At 40.5% G+C, this 15,768-nt stretch overlaps 1 protein-coding gene across 7 annotated transcripts in view; it reads right to left on the bottom strand.

Annotated features, from left to right (window-relative positions):
* The window catches only part of PLCG2 (phospholipase C gamma 2), a 94,172-nt gene that overhangs the window by 34,434 nt on the left and 43,970 nt on the right, over positions 1 to 15,768 (bottom strand). For all 7 annotated transcript variants that reach the window (XM_073308055.1, XM_073308054.1, XM_073308053.1 and 4 more), the window contains 9 exons: positions 14,308 to 14,351; positions 12,946 to 13,018; positions 11,290 to 11,391; positions 10,980 to 11,098; positions 8,774 to 8,859; positions 7,586 to 7,706; positions 6,389 to 6,557; positions 4,313 to 4,417; positions 3,933 to 4,022 (listed from right to left, as the gene is read on the bottom strand). In XM_073308055.1, the coding sequence (XP_073164156.1) occupies positions 3,933 to 4,022; positions 4,313 to 4,417; positions 6,389 to 6,557; positions 7,586 to 7,706; positions 8,774 to 8,859; positions 10,980 to 11,098; positions 11,290 to 11,391; positions 12,946 to 13,018; positions 14,308 to 14,351 (909 nt within the window). The remainder of the gene's footprint in view (positions 1 to 3,932; positions 4,023 to 4,312; positions 4,418 to 6,388; positions 6,558 to 7,585; positions 7,707 to 8,773; positions 8,860 to 10,979; positions 11,099 to 11,289; positions 11,392 to 12,945; positions 13,019 to 14,307; positions 14,352 to 15,768) is intronic.

Below are 15,768 nucleotides of genomic sequence, written 5' to 3'. Positions count from 1 at the left end.
AAAAAGGAATATTTGTCTAAAATCTGAAGTATGGTTTGCTGTCAAACGAAAAACAAACTATTAGACATGTGCTGTGGGGGGTTATGGCTATTGTGCACCTTTTCTTAATATTCCTCAAAAAGTTCTGTGTCAGGATTTTCACATTCCCCTTTCCTCAGCATGGAGAGGTTTATTATGGTTATAACGTGCATTCAGGTAATTCAGATCACTTTTCAGGTTACTTAAGCTCAAAAGATTTTCACCTTCCTAGACTTGTGCAAGTAGTTATGATCTGTGGCCAGAAATTTAAACAAAATACTCTTATAGATCAGAGCATCTTCTATTTTAGGGTTTTTTGACAAGAGGATTTTAGCTAATCACAGCCCTGAATAATCATATATGGCCCTCCCACCATTAAAACCTGCATGAACAGGTGATCTGGCTTGCATGTGGCGGAACTGTGCATACAGATGTTAGTGATAAAAGAGCGCACATGCAAACTTCCATGTTGACAGGTGGAAGCCAGGTTGAGGCATCGCTGAAATTCCAGCCCTTACTGAGTCCTGTGCCTCAGCTTTAACATCTATAAAATGGGGATAATAACTGGTCATCTCTTAAAGACCTTTGGATGACAAGTGCTATTTACAGAGATGTGCTGTCAAGCCAGAGAGCTTTAAAGATTGGGAGCGCAGTGAAATACACAAGCAGTGGAAGCCAACTACCTAGTAAAGAAACTTTTCTAACTTATTTAGAGATCAAAGGTCATTTTAAATGGCCCACTCTCCCATCGTACCAGTACTTTCAAGTTAGGCATTATGTTTCTCAACTTTCTAGCAAACTGTCTATACAGAAAGATAACTTTAGTAGAAGTGATGGCACCTGGTCAATTAGGAAACAAAAACATTATAATTAATGGGTTTCAGAGTAGCAGCTGTGTTAGTCTGTATTCGCAAAAAGAAAAGGAGTACTTGCGGCACCTTAGAGACTAAACAATTTATTTGAGTATAAGCTTTCATGAGCTACAGCATCTGATGAAGTGAGCTGTAGCTCACGAAAACTTATGCTCAAATAAATTGCTTAATCTCTAAGGTGCCACAAGTACTCCTTTTCTTTTTATTATAATTAATTTATATCAATCTCTGCAGACAATTTTCCTAACCAAAAAATGTCCATATGTGATACACTGGGAAAAGGACCATGATCGACAAATTATCCCAGAGGAATGGGGATTGATCTGGAAATGAGGGCCCGCAACCTCAGAGCAACCAATAAAAGAAAATTTCTTTAAGATACTATTTCAATGGTACCTCGCACCAATCAGGTTAATATATGTTGAACAGGAATACATGTTGGAGAAATTATGCTGAAGAAGGAGGTTTTATGCATATATGGTGGATCTCTCTGGTCACCTAAGTTCCCTCTAAGCTGCGCAGCCATGCATCAGCCTATCAAGGGCCACACAGGTGCTCACGGCTGCGGCGGGGAGAGGCCCATCTCCCGCAATCCCAGCCCCAAACCTGCCATGGCAGGGAGAGGCGTGGAAAGACCCTTCTCCCCCGGCCACAGCCCTGGAGCTGCCGCAGCTGGGAGAGGCACCTCTCCCCCCCACCCCAGATGCTGCTGCGAGGAGAGGCGCCTGCACTCCAAACCCCTCATCCCTGGTCCCAGCCCGGAGCCCGTACCCCCAGCCCTCGCCCCCCTGCACTCCAATCCTCTGCCCCAGCCCTGTGCCCCCTCCAGCACCCTGAACCCGTCATCTGTGGCCTCACCCCAGAGCCCACACCTCCAGCCAGAGCCCACCCGTTCCCCCCCCGCATCCCAACCCTCTGCCCCAGCCATGACTCCTCTCCCACATTCCGAACCCCTTGGCCCCACCCCTGCCACACATCACGTCCATAACAAAATTCATTCCGCACATGCATGGGAAAATGAGAGGAAACATTGCCAGTCACTAGAGAGTATTGGGATGCAATCCATAACCAGATATCACAAACTATTAGATATTTATTCCCAAATGATCCTTTGGAAATTCTCCTGGGGATTTCTAGTGGAAATGGTCACACAAAAGGAAATGAAAAATTAACCTCTCTTTTGTTAGGAGTTGCACAGCTATCAGTAATCTCTCACTGGATAAGAAAGACAGTCCTACCATAGAGGAACAGTTAAAACAAATGAGAGGTTGTTGCTATGGGAAAATTAACAGACCGATTGTGAACCCAGGAAAATAAACAAAGATAAATAATAAACTTAGATATTTGGTTATCTTTTATTCAATACTCAGGCAAAGTAGATTCACCTGCAAACAAACCAGTACACTTGTCTAATTGTTTTGAATATTAACAGTTGGTAGTCTTGCCTGGTCTGTTAAATACGCATAATCAGACATTTCACTCAGTTTCATAAAATCACTAGAAACAACAATGCATCCGATGAAGTGAGCTGTAGCTCACGAAAGCTTATGCTCAAATAAATTTGTTAGTCTTTAAGGTGCCACAAGTACTCCTTTTCTTTTTACATGTTATAGGTGTTATAATGATGCTTATTCTGAAATATGGTAACACCCTGCTAGAGAGATCTGATTACCATATTCCTGTGTAATGCCTCTTTAAACAAAAAGCACACTGTTGTAATGATTATTGTTTTGTGTCTGATATTTACATAATAAAGATTTCTAAACTTGTTAATGCTTCCAAAACAAACAGTAAAAAGAAAAAAAAAAGGTGTGTTGTGTTATGTATCATTATTTAATTAATCATTTTTTGTTTAGTCCTAGAATAGGAATAATATCCTGGCAGATGAATATACTCACAATAAAGCATTTGACTGTTGTTAAACACACCTGTTTCAGCACTTAACTGCCCACAAGCAATTTCACTGTCTCGTATGCTCGTCTACACTGAACATTAACCATGCACTAAAGATATTTTGTTTTATTGAAAACTGGGTTATCAAAGTGCTTAATAAAGACCCAAATTTTCATTAAGTGACCTCTGCAGGTGCACCCAATTATCTGGCACAGACCCTCCACTGAACAATTGCACGTGCAAATGATTTGTGAATTGCAAACAAATGCATCTGTAAACACTGCAGGGGCAGTTTAAGAGGATGAATTTGACCTTACATGTCAAAAAGCTTCATGTATAACTCATCTCCCTTTGGTTTTATATTAAAGGGAGAAAAGAATATTTTATTATTCTCTTGATGTGAGCACGTAATTCCCATTGGCCAAGAGATAAGGAAGAATGACACTCCCTTAGACAGTGTAATTCTTCCAGGAGTGGGCAAATTTACTGACCCTCTGAGCCCCATATGACAATCTTCAGAAGTTTGAGAGCGAGGGTGCACCTGCTGGGGCTCAGGGCTTCAGCTCCATGGGAGGTGCCTGCCAGGACCGGGCTTCAGCCCCCCCTCTGCGCAGGGCAGAAGGCCCTACACCCCCCTCCGCACTGCAAGGCAGAGGTCCCGAGCTTCCCTTCCCACCCCACCCCCAGTCCCAGTCTGGTAGGTGGAGAATGGGGGGGAGAGGGGGGCTCCATGAGGCACACTTTAATGGTAAAAGAGCCACATGTGGCCCACGAGCCACAGTTTGGCCACCCCTGGTATATAATTAAGTATTCAAACCAGACAGGAGTTGTATTTAATACTATGAAGTGAGTAACCCCACATCATTCTGCACTGCAATTCCCTTTAAACTTATTCCATATAAGCAGAAAAGAACTTCAGTGCATCTCTCCTTTTTTATTCAGAAACCCATAGTGGTAGAATTCTCTATTTGGCTTAAAGCAGAAGTGAGGAAGATGGAAATGTGTTCATTTCTGGAAGTTTGGGATAACAAACTAGATGATTTTTAATTTCTCCAGCCTAATGAGGACACTAAAATACATTTAGCTAGTTTTTACCAAGGGATTAGAGTAACAGGAATAAACTTAAACAACAAAAAGCCCAGTAATCACCTTTGACGAATCGTCATCAGCGTTCTGTTCTATATCATCACTGAACGAGAGCTTTTCATCTGCTATAGCACAATAGTGCCGAGTCCATGTCTAGAACACAAAGACAAGTGTTAAAACTGTTAACACAAGACGACAACTCTATCCATAAAATTAAAGAGATAAAAATAGAAACTCCTAACCACCACCAAGAAGCTGTAATAATAAAGTAGTAATTTAACAATGTAACATCTTACGCAGCGTCTCTTTTCCATACTCACATTGGGTCAGCTAAGAGCAAATATTTTTCCCTACTGCTATTGAGAATGCTCATTTAAATCTCAAATGCTAAAGAAATTAAAAAACCTTGCAACAAACTGCAGCAAATATCTAGGAAATAATACCTGTTCTATCGTATCCCACATGTAGAGTTCTCCTTGTTGCTTTTTCTCCTCTTTCTTGTCTTCTGGGTTCGTATCTATGTCTCCCTTTGGTCCCAATTTTTTATGCTAAAAAATATAAATAAAAATCATACGTAAGCCTGGTCAGATCACCTTGGAACATCTTGGTAATATTATCTGACACACCCCTCCTCTCGAGCGTCTCTCCTTTGTTTGGACGTTGAGAGTGGAGGCTACATGCAGTCTTAAACATTAGTTTTCCCCACTGACTGCAAATTTAACCTGAGGGTTTGTCTGCATGGTGAGTTAGTGTGCACCAAGCCAGGGTGCGAATCGACAGTGCACCAGCCTGCCACACACTGGACATTGCTACAATGCAATGAGAACCACACACGAGGGCTTGCACTGCACTGTAGCAATGTCCACACAGAGTCATTAAGGTTCAGCATGCTGATGTGCTATAGATTTACACCCTGGCAGTAGCTCACCATATAGATGAGCCAAGTGCTCCTCTAACTTCCTGACAGCAAGTTTCAAATGAGGGAGACAGAGGATCAGTTACTCTGATAAGAGTCCACAATTCATTAGAGAAGACAGAAAGTTAAGTGACCTTTATGTGGCAAGGAAGGAATGAAGATAAAAGAGGAGTAGTTGTCAGACCTCAAGGTGAAGAGAAAAAGAACATGAGTAAAAGGAGAGAAATTAAAGAGGAAACAGGAAAAGGACTACAAGAAGGAAACAGGGGTGATTATTTCTCAGTGTGACCAAATCCTGCTTGCTTCTCCACATAGGGATATAAAGCCCTAACCTCTTTAGCACCACTACTACTGTGCAAGGGGTAAAAGGCCACATGCATGCCACAGAGAAGTGTTCCATGGCAGATCTCTCTAGAGCAGTGGTGGGGGTGAGGGGGGGAGAATACTGGGAGGATGAAGGTGGGGACTCAGGCATGATGTGGGCACTTTAAGGGCACAGCTAGTGGGTCTGTAATTACAAAATCCCACCTACTGGGAGCAAAGGAACTACATGGGTGCTCACAGATGGGGGAGGAAGAGGATTCTTGTTGTACAAATATAGACATGAAGCTTTTTATTTTGTTCAGGGGACCAAGTTTTGGCTGATGGAAAGTACATGCAAAGCATATGCCAGTACCCTGGAGAAGAGAGTTTTCAGCTTGTGTGTAATCTCAACTATGATATATGGAACAAAGTCCTCAGCTATAATGAAAAAAGATACAGCAAAGATTCAAAGCATCCCAGTGTGACACGGAGATATATTGTAAAGGGATAGAACAGGACTGCACAAATAGAAAACGAAGTGAAGACCTAACCAATGTGACTGATACTCCAAAGAAGGTTAAACAGATGAAATGGCAGTAGATGCAATATTTTATGACAGGAGTTTCTGAAAGAGGAACTGGACAGGGCATATGATGCACGAAGTAGACAGAAAGGATTCTTACTAGAGCTGGGCAAAATTTTTCGACCATTTTCTCATAAAAAAAATGTAGATTTGATTACACTGAAATGTTGCATGAATTTGTGTTGACTTTGCCAAATTGTTTCAGTTGGGAAAAGAAAAATCTCAGAAAAAAATCAAAATGTTTCATTTTGACATTTGTTTAGAGACAAAAAGTTTCAATTTTCTAGTTCAAAATTACTTAATTTCAAAATTTCCTTTAATTTTATTTTTAAAAAATAAAAATCATTTAAAAATGGTTGAAATCAAAATGAAACGTTTCAATTTTGCTGAAATGGAATGTTTCATTTGACACAAAATTATTTTTTTCAACTTTTCAATTTGCTGGGGAAAATATTTGCCTTCACAAAAGAATTATTTTCAGTTCAACCCACATTCCTCCCCCCCCCCCCCCCCCAAACTGCCAGTGATCTGAAAAACCTGTTATGCCAAGCTATAGTTCTACCCTCAGTTTCTTATTTCAGGACAATGCCGTTCATTTTTGTAATTAAATTTTGCCAAATATTTATTTTTTAAAATAGATTAACAGTGTTTGCATTAAATCCACTTGCTTTCAAATATTCTAGTATCCAGATCCGGTCTGAAAGAAAGGACACGTGCCTTGATGACGAATTTTTCTTTCAGCTGGGTTGGCGACGGCAGCTGATCTGCACTGACTTCGACTGGCTTCATTAGGAGTTGATTCCCAAACACCTCCTTGAATACTTTGGCCATGTGGCGCTGCTGTTCCACACTGCAGTGCTCTTCAATCGACAGGATCACTGGGAACCTTGGTAGAAGGGAACAGAAAGGCAGAGGCTGCATTCAATTTCTGCATCTAAAAAAGCCAGGAAAGGGGAAAAAAAATATCCAAAGCAAACTGAGGACTGAGTGGCTCTGGGGCAAGTCCACAGACGTACAATCACTGGGTCGCACCACCACCACCAAACATGAGCAGTGTGAGGAAGTGTCACTGCAGTCCTCGATACGTTCACCATGCTGATGGTTTGACACGTCTGAAGCACGGGGACCTCTATGTGCACTGTACATGGTTAGCTGAATGTCTATCCGTGGTGAGGATACCCATGCAGCTCAGTAAGCCAACCACAGAAAAGAGGCTTGGAACACCCTGAATATTAAGACATGCCTTTTCTTCATTATCGAGCTCCCAAAATCCCATCCAGGAAGTGTTTCCAACCAAAATAATGATGTGCCGGATTGCAGCTACTGAGTACAGGCTCAGACTCATGTAGACAGCAACAACCCCAGTGGGAGCTTTGGGAAGTACGTCATCTCCTAGATCTCCTAGCCTGTCCCACCCACAAGAGGGTGAAATTTGTTCTCTCCTCTATGGCCAGCCAGTTACCTTACACGGTGAGGAGTAAAGGATTCTGTAGCCCCATCTCCCTCCTATCCCTTCCCTGCCGACAGATAACACTTTTCCTATTAAAGGTGTTTTAATGAAGGGCCTGAAGAGGAGAGAGCTGAGACACTGCTGCAGCCCATGTTACCACTGCAGGAAGCATGAGCAGGGATTCCCCATCTCCTCAGCTGCAACCTCATCTACGACGGTAAGTTTGGGGCTATGAGCTTCCCTCTCACTAATGCTCTGTCTTCCACTTCTCGTATTTTTAAAAATCACACTTATTAAAGTTTTACAGATGCAAACTCATCTTTATAGAGAAGATCTCAAGCAGGGAAATGGGGAAAAGACAGGCACCTTGGCCTTTTCAATTAACCAAATATGAAAGGTTCCTTTTCTCCTGAGGAAAGTTCTAAAATCCTCTAAACCAGGTTTATAAATTAACAAAAACCCACTCAGATGTGACAAATGCATGATCCTTGATTGCCTGCACCACATCATCGAATTTGATTTTTGTTGTCCGTGTCCATCCGTGATAAATGATCGGCTTCCCGTCAGGACCATCCCAGCAATCCACTACAGCAGACAACGGAAGAAAGAAGAGGGCATCTAAATAACTCCAATATACAGAATGCAACACACATTCAGCGCTCCACTGTGTTTCCTACAATGAGTCATATACTTTTATGTTATATTAAAATGATTTGCTAAGTAGATTTATATCCCTCACAGAGGAGGTTAAGTTTGCATGAAGTAATGGTGATAAAAAAAATACAGTATGGAGGTTCTAAAAGCGCACACAGCTAGGAACAGAAAAGTAGGAGTTTAGGCAGCTGAATTCTGGGTTTACTAGTGTTCACCAGAGTTCAAAGTGGCAAATATGCTGCTCCAAGAGAGATTCTGAAAGTTTGTCCTGTGAAGTCTTCTTGATCCCAGTCCTGAAGTCCTTACTCAAGATAAACTCTTGAGTATCAGAGTAAACAACTGCAGACGGGGGACTCCTGTAATTAGGACTGAGAAGCAATAGCAATAAGTGCAACAAAGAGTCAGTGGCCAGACTGAAGTGGTGAAATATCATGAGGTTCTGGCCAAACCCTTCTGTAAGATGCACAAGAGCAGAACTAAAGAAGCTCTTTTCTTGCAGTTAGTGGAAAACAGAGCATGGTGAAATTAACTTTTATAAAAAGTTAGTTGGGCAGATATGAATTTTGTGACACCAAAACATAAAAATCTAGAGGGATTGTGGCTTTGTCTAAATTAAGAAAATATGCATGAAGGTAATTAAAACAATTAGCTGCAAACCTCTATCACAGATGTACTGGAGAAGGGCATGCTGGGGCTTAACCAATTAATTTGGTCATTCTGGTAGCTTCATCTCTGGTGTACACACTCAAATAGGTTTTAAAAGAGCTGCTTGAATTTTAGTGCTTCAAAGGAATAAAAGAAGAGCAGGAAAATGATGGAATTCTGAAGAATGTTGGTTCTAATAGTTAACACATCATTTAAACAAAAAGAGAGGAATAATTTTGTGTTAAAAAACAACAAGTTTTGGTTTTGCTGTGCTTAGCAACCACAGGAAGCTATGCAAAGGTGGAGAACAAAAGCATTCCTGTCACAAACCACTCCACAAGCTTGTTACTCACACTCAATACATCGACATCCCATTCGAAGGCACCTGATATAAGCTTCTGTGGAAGATTCACTTCGAAGCTGGTCTCCTGTGAGGTATCTGAACAGTAAAGAGAGACCATCAGAAGGAAGGCAACAATTCCAAAAAGGGTCCCATATATTCTGTTGCTGAGTTTCTGAATGTTAAATCTTTTTCTATTGTGGAGGCTTGGAATACTTGAATTTTTGACTTTCTGTGAAGCGAGTGGACTCCTCTGAATCAGATGCTAAAGCACCTTGGCATGGATCAGTTAGCAAGAATTTCCAAGAGTTCATTCATTGCCCCTTGCCAGCTTTTTGTAGAGTAGAACATATCTCTACAATATATCCAAACTCCACCAAGTCGAGGCCAGGTCAAACAGCATACCTGTCTAGTGAAAGGGAAAGGTCCCTATACACTTCACAAGCCTTTTTTTTTTTTTTAATTGTACATGTTATTTAAATTCCTTGGGATATTTTCTCCACTTTTTCTTTTTTTAAAACAATGTTAGATGATAAAATTCCCCATTCCAGTGAATGAACGTTCTAGTTTGTTATGTTGTTGTTGCATCCAGTACTGTTTAAGTATGAAAATTAACCATCACATAGATTTGTATCTGGCCTAGCAGTTTGCATGTCACAGTTCACAGAGGACAAGTACTGAGAGCCTTACAACAATTCAGAGAATTTCTACGGTTTTGACCAAGCTTTCTCTGCCTTGTGCCGATTGGCTGTTTGCTCCAACCGTCCCCCTCTCTCCCTACCACTCCTACGCAGTCTCTTCACCTCAGTTTCACTCCACACCTGCTCCCCTTACCCTCTTCTCCCCTGACCTGTACCTCCTCACCCTGGTTTTCTTCTCTTTCCATCTAGCTGATCCCTAAGTAAACCCACCCCAAAAAATTAATATGGCACAAACATGCCTTTTGCTGCCATCAAACTGCTCACTCTACTTGTGTTATACTTCCCTTATGCTGTGTGTGTCTTGTCTATTCAGATTGTAAGCTGTCTGGGACAGAGACCATCTAATACTCTCTACAGCACCTAACACAACAGGGCCCCATTCTTGGTCCTTAGGCACTACTGTAACAAACAATAAGGAAGGTTGTTGAAGGTTGTTACTTTTAATTCCGCTCCCACATGCCTGGGTATAGAGGCACATATGGTCCCTCTCTGCTAGAATCCTTGTCTCCCATAAAAAGGGCTAGTTCCTGACCAGTGGAAACATGTTGTACCAAGATCCACTAGCCACATGCTTTCTCTTCCCTGAGTCACCCCCTTCTGCAGTGTAAACTGTCACAGAGCTGTGGTCTCGCCCAGAGTTCCCACCCCCACCAGCAGCCTGCTCTTCCCCCATCTTGCTCAGCACAACCACCACAGTTCTGCTACATTTCAGGTCACATAAAGGAGGATGACAGTTTCCTCAAGATGATCCAACCATGTTAAAGTTATATTACATATTATCTTGGTTTTAGAAGCAGCCTGGGAGCCAGGACACCAGGGTTCTATTCCAGGTCCTGTCACACACTTCTTTTGTAACTGCAGATAACATATAAACTCAAAATATTATCATAACCTTTCTCTAGATGTTTATAATCACAGATGCATGCCCAACAGATTAAAATGCTGTAATACAGGTGATGCTCAGAGTATCGGTATCTCTCTGTAAATACAACCCACCACAGTGAAATGACGTGGTAAATAAGGTGTGCCAGGGAGACTCTCTGACAGAGGACTTTGACCCAAATTCTGCAGCCCAGTCTCAGGCAAACATCCTGCTACATGTGGCCAGCAGGATTTGACTCTTTAGGCATTGTAATGAGGCTAACTGAACAGGGCTGTAGGTGTCAGGAGGAGTGGAGACTCCCTCATTAGCATGAAATTTTGCACCCGCAGTCATTCAATCGCCATCTTCTGGCATCAAGGAGTTTCAGGAAGCTCACTGTGGCAGTCTGAGCTCAGCTTCTGGACTACATTCTTTTAACAAAGTTTCTTGTGCTCTTCTGTTGGGGGCAGGAGATGGAGGGAAGGGGTGTGTTTTCTGACACTATAACTGAGTGAATCTTATCAGATGCAATTTCTCAGGAAGCCTTCACAGATCCAGTTTGAGCACCCCTGGCATAAAACTTAAATTAATATTTGCTTCTCTTAACATACACCAGGTCTGTCTGATCAGAGACGATAAAGATTTTGGAAACTTACGTGTTGTGAGAGGAAGAAATCCAGTAGTGGGACAAAGGGTTATTCATATCCTGAGCATCTACTACATCATATTTATCATCCCAAATACTGTTTTCTTTTGAGAAAAGGTAAGTGAGAAACTAAAACATAAAAAAAGAGAATGGATTTAAATGCATTCAATAGAAAAAAGAAAAGAATATAACACTAACAATGGAGCTTAGAGAAACTGCTCTCTTGCTAATAGAGGGGGATTTGCCCAGCAAACTAAATTTCAAAGAACTAGAAGAGAAAGTTAAATGTATATAGAGTAAGAGAAAATATTTTATCTCACCTCATCTACAAAGAGGAAGGGCTCAGTAGTTTCTCTCATAGTGTCATCTATAAACTTTGTCATTCGTTCTCGGACTTTACTGAGATCCTGTGCCCAAGATTCCTTTAAATTAAGAAAAGTTTATCATTTAAGTTGTTTTATTTTATTACCAAAAAAGGTAATAAGATTTTGTGAATGAAATTATATATTATATAATACAAAAGAGACAGACAGACAGACACCTATAGCAGTGATTTACTAAACAGCGTTCTTAACTGCCTACAGTTAACAGAACTGCATCTTTTGATGAACCCAGACAGTAAGAAAGACTATCAGTGGTTCAGGCTACTGTTGCATTTAAAATCAGTGTTTAAGATCACGTACCGGGTGAAACCAGAATATTTGGAGCTTTTACAAACCTCTCTAGCTGTTTGAGTTCACTGAATTTTTCTACTGTAATTTAGGCTCATGCTTTTTTCCCCCAAAGGATAGTCAGGAATGTCTTTTTGTTAAATGTTTGTCCAGGCCTAGCACAATAAGCTCTGGTCAGTGACTCAGCTCGTAGGCATAAAAAAAATTACAAATAATAAATGATAGTTTAAAAATAAAAGATAATGTCTTTCCTAGCTGAAGAAAAGCCTATGTGATGTTTTAGGGATCTAAGATGCCCTCTGTCTAAATGCTAGGCTGCCACAGGTGAGTACTCTATATATGGATGAAATCCTGGCCCTACTGAAGACAGAAAAGATCTTCATTCTGGTCTCTCCTAACTTTTGAGTGCTTGACTTTGCAACCTTTATGCTCTTTCAACATCGTTTTGTAGGGGAAAAGATATTAGGTATTCCCATACAGGGAATGCATGGGAACAATGAACTTCTGTGTTTGATTTGAGCGTCCAAACAAATTTGCAAACCTGGAGTTCAGAAGGGGCTGTGGAACATCATAAAGCTTAAACATACAGAAGACCTCCAAACTTTTCAAAGACGTAGAATATGCACACTGTAAACAACAGGCAGCTTCAAAAATGAACTGCTTTGTTCCTTTAGTGAATCTTTTGCCTACAATTTTTTTAATTCATTAATTATTTTATCAGTCCAACTAAACCATGCTGTCTGTGAATCAGGATCAGAGCTGTTACAGATGAAGACAAGCCCCTTCCCAGATCACTGAACACAACTGCCTGCAAGTACACAGCAACTTCTTCAAAGAGAGCACCCATCAGGAGTGAAATTCTGACCCTTTTCAAGTCAATGGCAAAACTCTCTTTGATTCCAGTGGGGACAGCACACCATCCCAAACATTTACATCGTGTCAGCCACAATGAGGCCAGAGCCAGGATTTCAGTCCAAAGGTTTACAAGGTTTCACCCACAATGGGGACAGGATATCATCCTTGACATCTACATGATGTCTGTCAATAACCACCTCAGTTTATTTAGCAGCCTAGCAAAGGCCAGAAAAATCCATTTGCACACCTTTTTGTTCTTTGTGCAGTTGAAAAACGTTAGCTCAATGAAAGATCACATCTTAATCATTAAGACTAATGCTCAGATTTAGCCCACAAGGTTCAATGCCAATTATCATCAGTCATTCTGTATGTCAGACTGTGACTCTTTGAAAAATACATAACGCTCTGAGCCTTGGTGAGGAAGAATTCAGAGTTTCATAACCTTCTCACCTGCTGCTCGTGTAGCAAAAATCTCTGGAAGTCATGCAAATGAACTGCGGAAGCATCTGGACGGTCAGTATTTCTAGACCAGAGGAAAGGGAAAAATTTTAGAAAAAATGTTTCATTAAAAAAAAAGGGGGGGGAGTAGATCAAATATCATTTAAGTCAGAGCCATAGTAGAGAACTCAATATATTATATCATGAATTTACAACGTTATCCAAAATCGACTGAAGTTGAAGGGGGTCTTTCCATTATCTTTAATGGGCTTTGGATCAGGCCCCACAAGCAACTGTCTAGCATCTGGATCAGAAGACTTTGAATCAGAGCTTCTGGGTTCCCCTCCCAGCTTTCATAATGACTCACTCTGTGACCCTGGGCAAGTTACTTAACTTCTCTCGGTTTACCCTTTTGTAAAGTGGGAACAACACTGACTTATCTCATTAGGAGGTTGTGCAGCTTAATTATGGCACTATAAAAATATTATTATTGTAAATTATTTGCATAGCCATAATCCCACAAGCCATTTCTTCTGGATACTTATTGGATGAGCTGACATGGAAAACCAAAACCTGATGCCAGCAGTCCCAATAAGTTCTATAAATTCTACCCAGGAGGCTAAAGAATTGGGCCCTATATTAAAAGGCAACCATTTCTAATGGAACTTCTCAAATGTTTTAAACAAAATTGTAGATGTAATATTCAAAGTTATGATAAACTAGTTTCAGAAAAGCATAATAGCAGCAATGCTTGTCCCTTTTATGCTGCAGCATCTCATTTCTTCAACATGCTGTACAATCAGTTAATTTTCAACTCCCCTAAATAAATATTATACCCATTTTACAGACAGGGAAACTGAGATGCAATGACAGTACATCATTTGGGATTAGAATTCTGCCCTGCTACTGTCAAGTCCATGCACCACACACCTCTTCAGTTAAAAATTAAAACTTCTCCATCAGAAAACACAGAGACAACTTCTGTCCTACGCTAAGCATGAGCACCTCCGACTGAAATCCATCTGTGGGCAAGGTGTTGGCTATTATCCACAGCTTCCTTATGCCACTTTTACTCTGTCCTTACTCAGGAAATCTTCCACTTAAGTCAGAATTTTAGGAAGAGTGCCTTAAAATGTGAGATGTTAAAATTTGTATAAAACGGTATATGAAAAATTTTCATTCATCTTAACGAATACCAGAGCAACAAGATATGCCACCTCTAGTCACTAATGAAAATATCATGATAGAGAACAGTGACATCACTTAAAAATATGAATGGACTTTGAGATTCCATGAAAACTTTGGGTATGCAAAGTCCTGCAGTGTTATAACTAACGCATACATGCACAAAATTATAGTAACAGGAAATCTCACCCAAGAATGAACACGGAAGAATCCTTTTTGAATTCATCAAGAATCTTAAGAGGAAGGGGGGGAAAAGAGAGACACACAATAATCAGAAATATCTGTAACTCTTAGCAGGAACAGAAATGTCTACTTGCATTTTATACAAGCTATGGTAGCGCAATAAATTTTGAGTTAAAATGAAAGGTGAGAAACAACAGGCTGTCATGTGTCGTGATTTCACTTCAGGCCTTCTCCATGTAAAAGCACACAATTCACAGCCAAACTTGGTTTTGCTAATGCACATAATAAACACAAGCAGTCAAGTTTCCTGCTAGATAGTCTGGAAAAACTGGAAACGTGTATCTTGTATCATATTTAGTCACCTGGCTACAAAATCTAAACTAAATGGCCTCCAGGTTGGACCAGCAGAGTACAGAGCTTGGGAAACTTAGCTGTAAACAGTAGTTAAGCAAGATGAGGAGTCTCCTTGAAATGGTGCACCAAAGGTGTGGACAATCAGATAACCAGTACATCAGATAACCTCACTATACTGTGCTATGCTCTCCTTTTTAAGTAACTTCTTTCTGTTTACAGTGTTTAAGTGAAGTATCATGAAAAGAGACATATCAATAAGGTTAGCAAAACAAAGTCGTCTTACTTCAAGCGTATGGTTCTTTTTAATAGCATTGTACAGATCTAGATTACAATGATTATGCTTAATCTGCAAAGCTGAAAAAGAGAATTACTAATAAACCATGCCCATGTACAACTGAGGAAAGAAGGTTTCAGTTTTAACAATGTCCTACATATTTGCAGGCACAGTTAACAGGGTACAGAAACTAGCATTCAGATATTTATGTCAACATTTTCAAACTTGGGTGTTTAAAGTGAGGCACCTAAATAAGAGCCCTGATTTTCAGAGATGCTAAACACTTACAGCTCCCATTGACTTCATGAATCTGGATGGAATGAACATTTGGAAGTAGTGATAAAATAGTTAGCCAAATAGATCCCTAGCATAATTCCATGGCATTGACACATCCCAGTGACTGTCACAAGCATGTCATGCAGTACACCGAATATATTCACGTATCATCTCCAGACACAAGTGAGAATGGCAGTGGTCATTATTTGGTGATCATGACATGTCAGCGCCATAAATAAAAGAGTATCCTTTGGCATATGGGATAAATTAAACTGGGAAGTCATGCAAAAATGAAACCTGTATTTCACTTAACATTTATTAATTGCACCTGACTAAGGATATCCTACAAACCAGACAGAAAGACTCACATGACAAACAAAATCCCATTACATGTGTGCACAATTTCACCTTTTAAACACCCAAGAAGCAACACAAACTTCTTATCTATTTATTTTATGAATCCAGTTATTGGCATTGCTTGTCACAGACACATCAAATACAATACGGTAAGTGAGGGCTTTTCTATGGTGGTGATGGTGGGGGAAGGGAGGAGAAATCAGAAT

Source organism: Lepidochelys kempii, chromosome 12 (genome assembly GCF_965140265.1).
Source record: "Lepidochelys kempii isolate rLepKem1 chromosome 12, rLepKem1.hap2, whole genome shotgun sequence".
Classification (NCBI taxonomy): Eukaryota; Metazoa; Chordata; order Testudines; family Cheloniidae; genus Lepidochelys; species Lepidochelys kempii.
The sequence above is the reverse complement of the archived record's forward strand: the minus strand, read 5'-3'. Positions and strand labels throughout refer to the sequence as shown.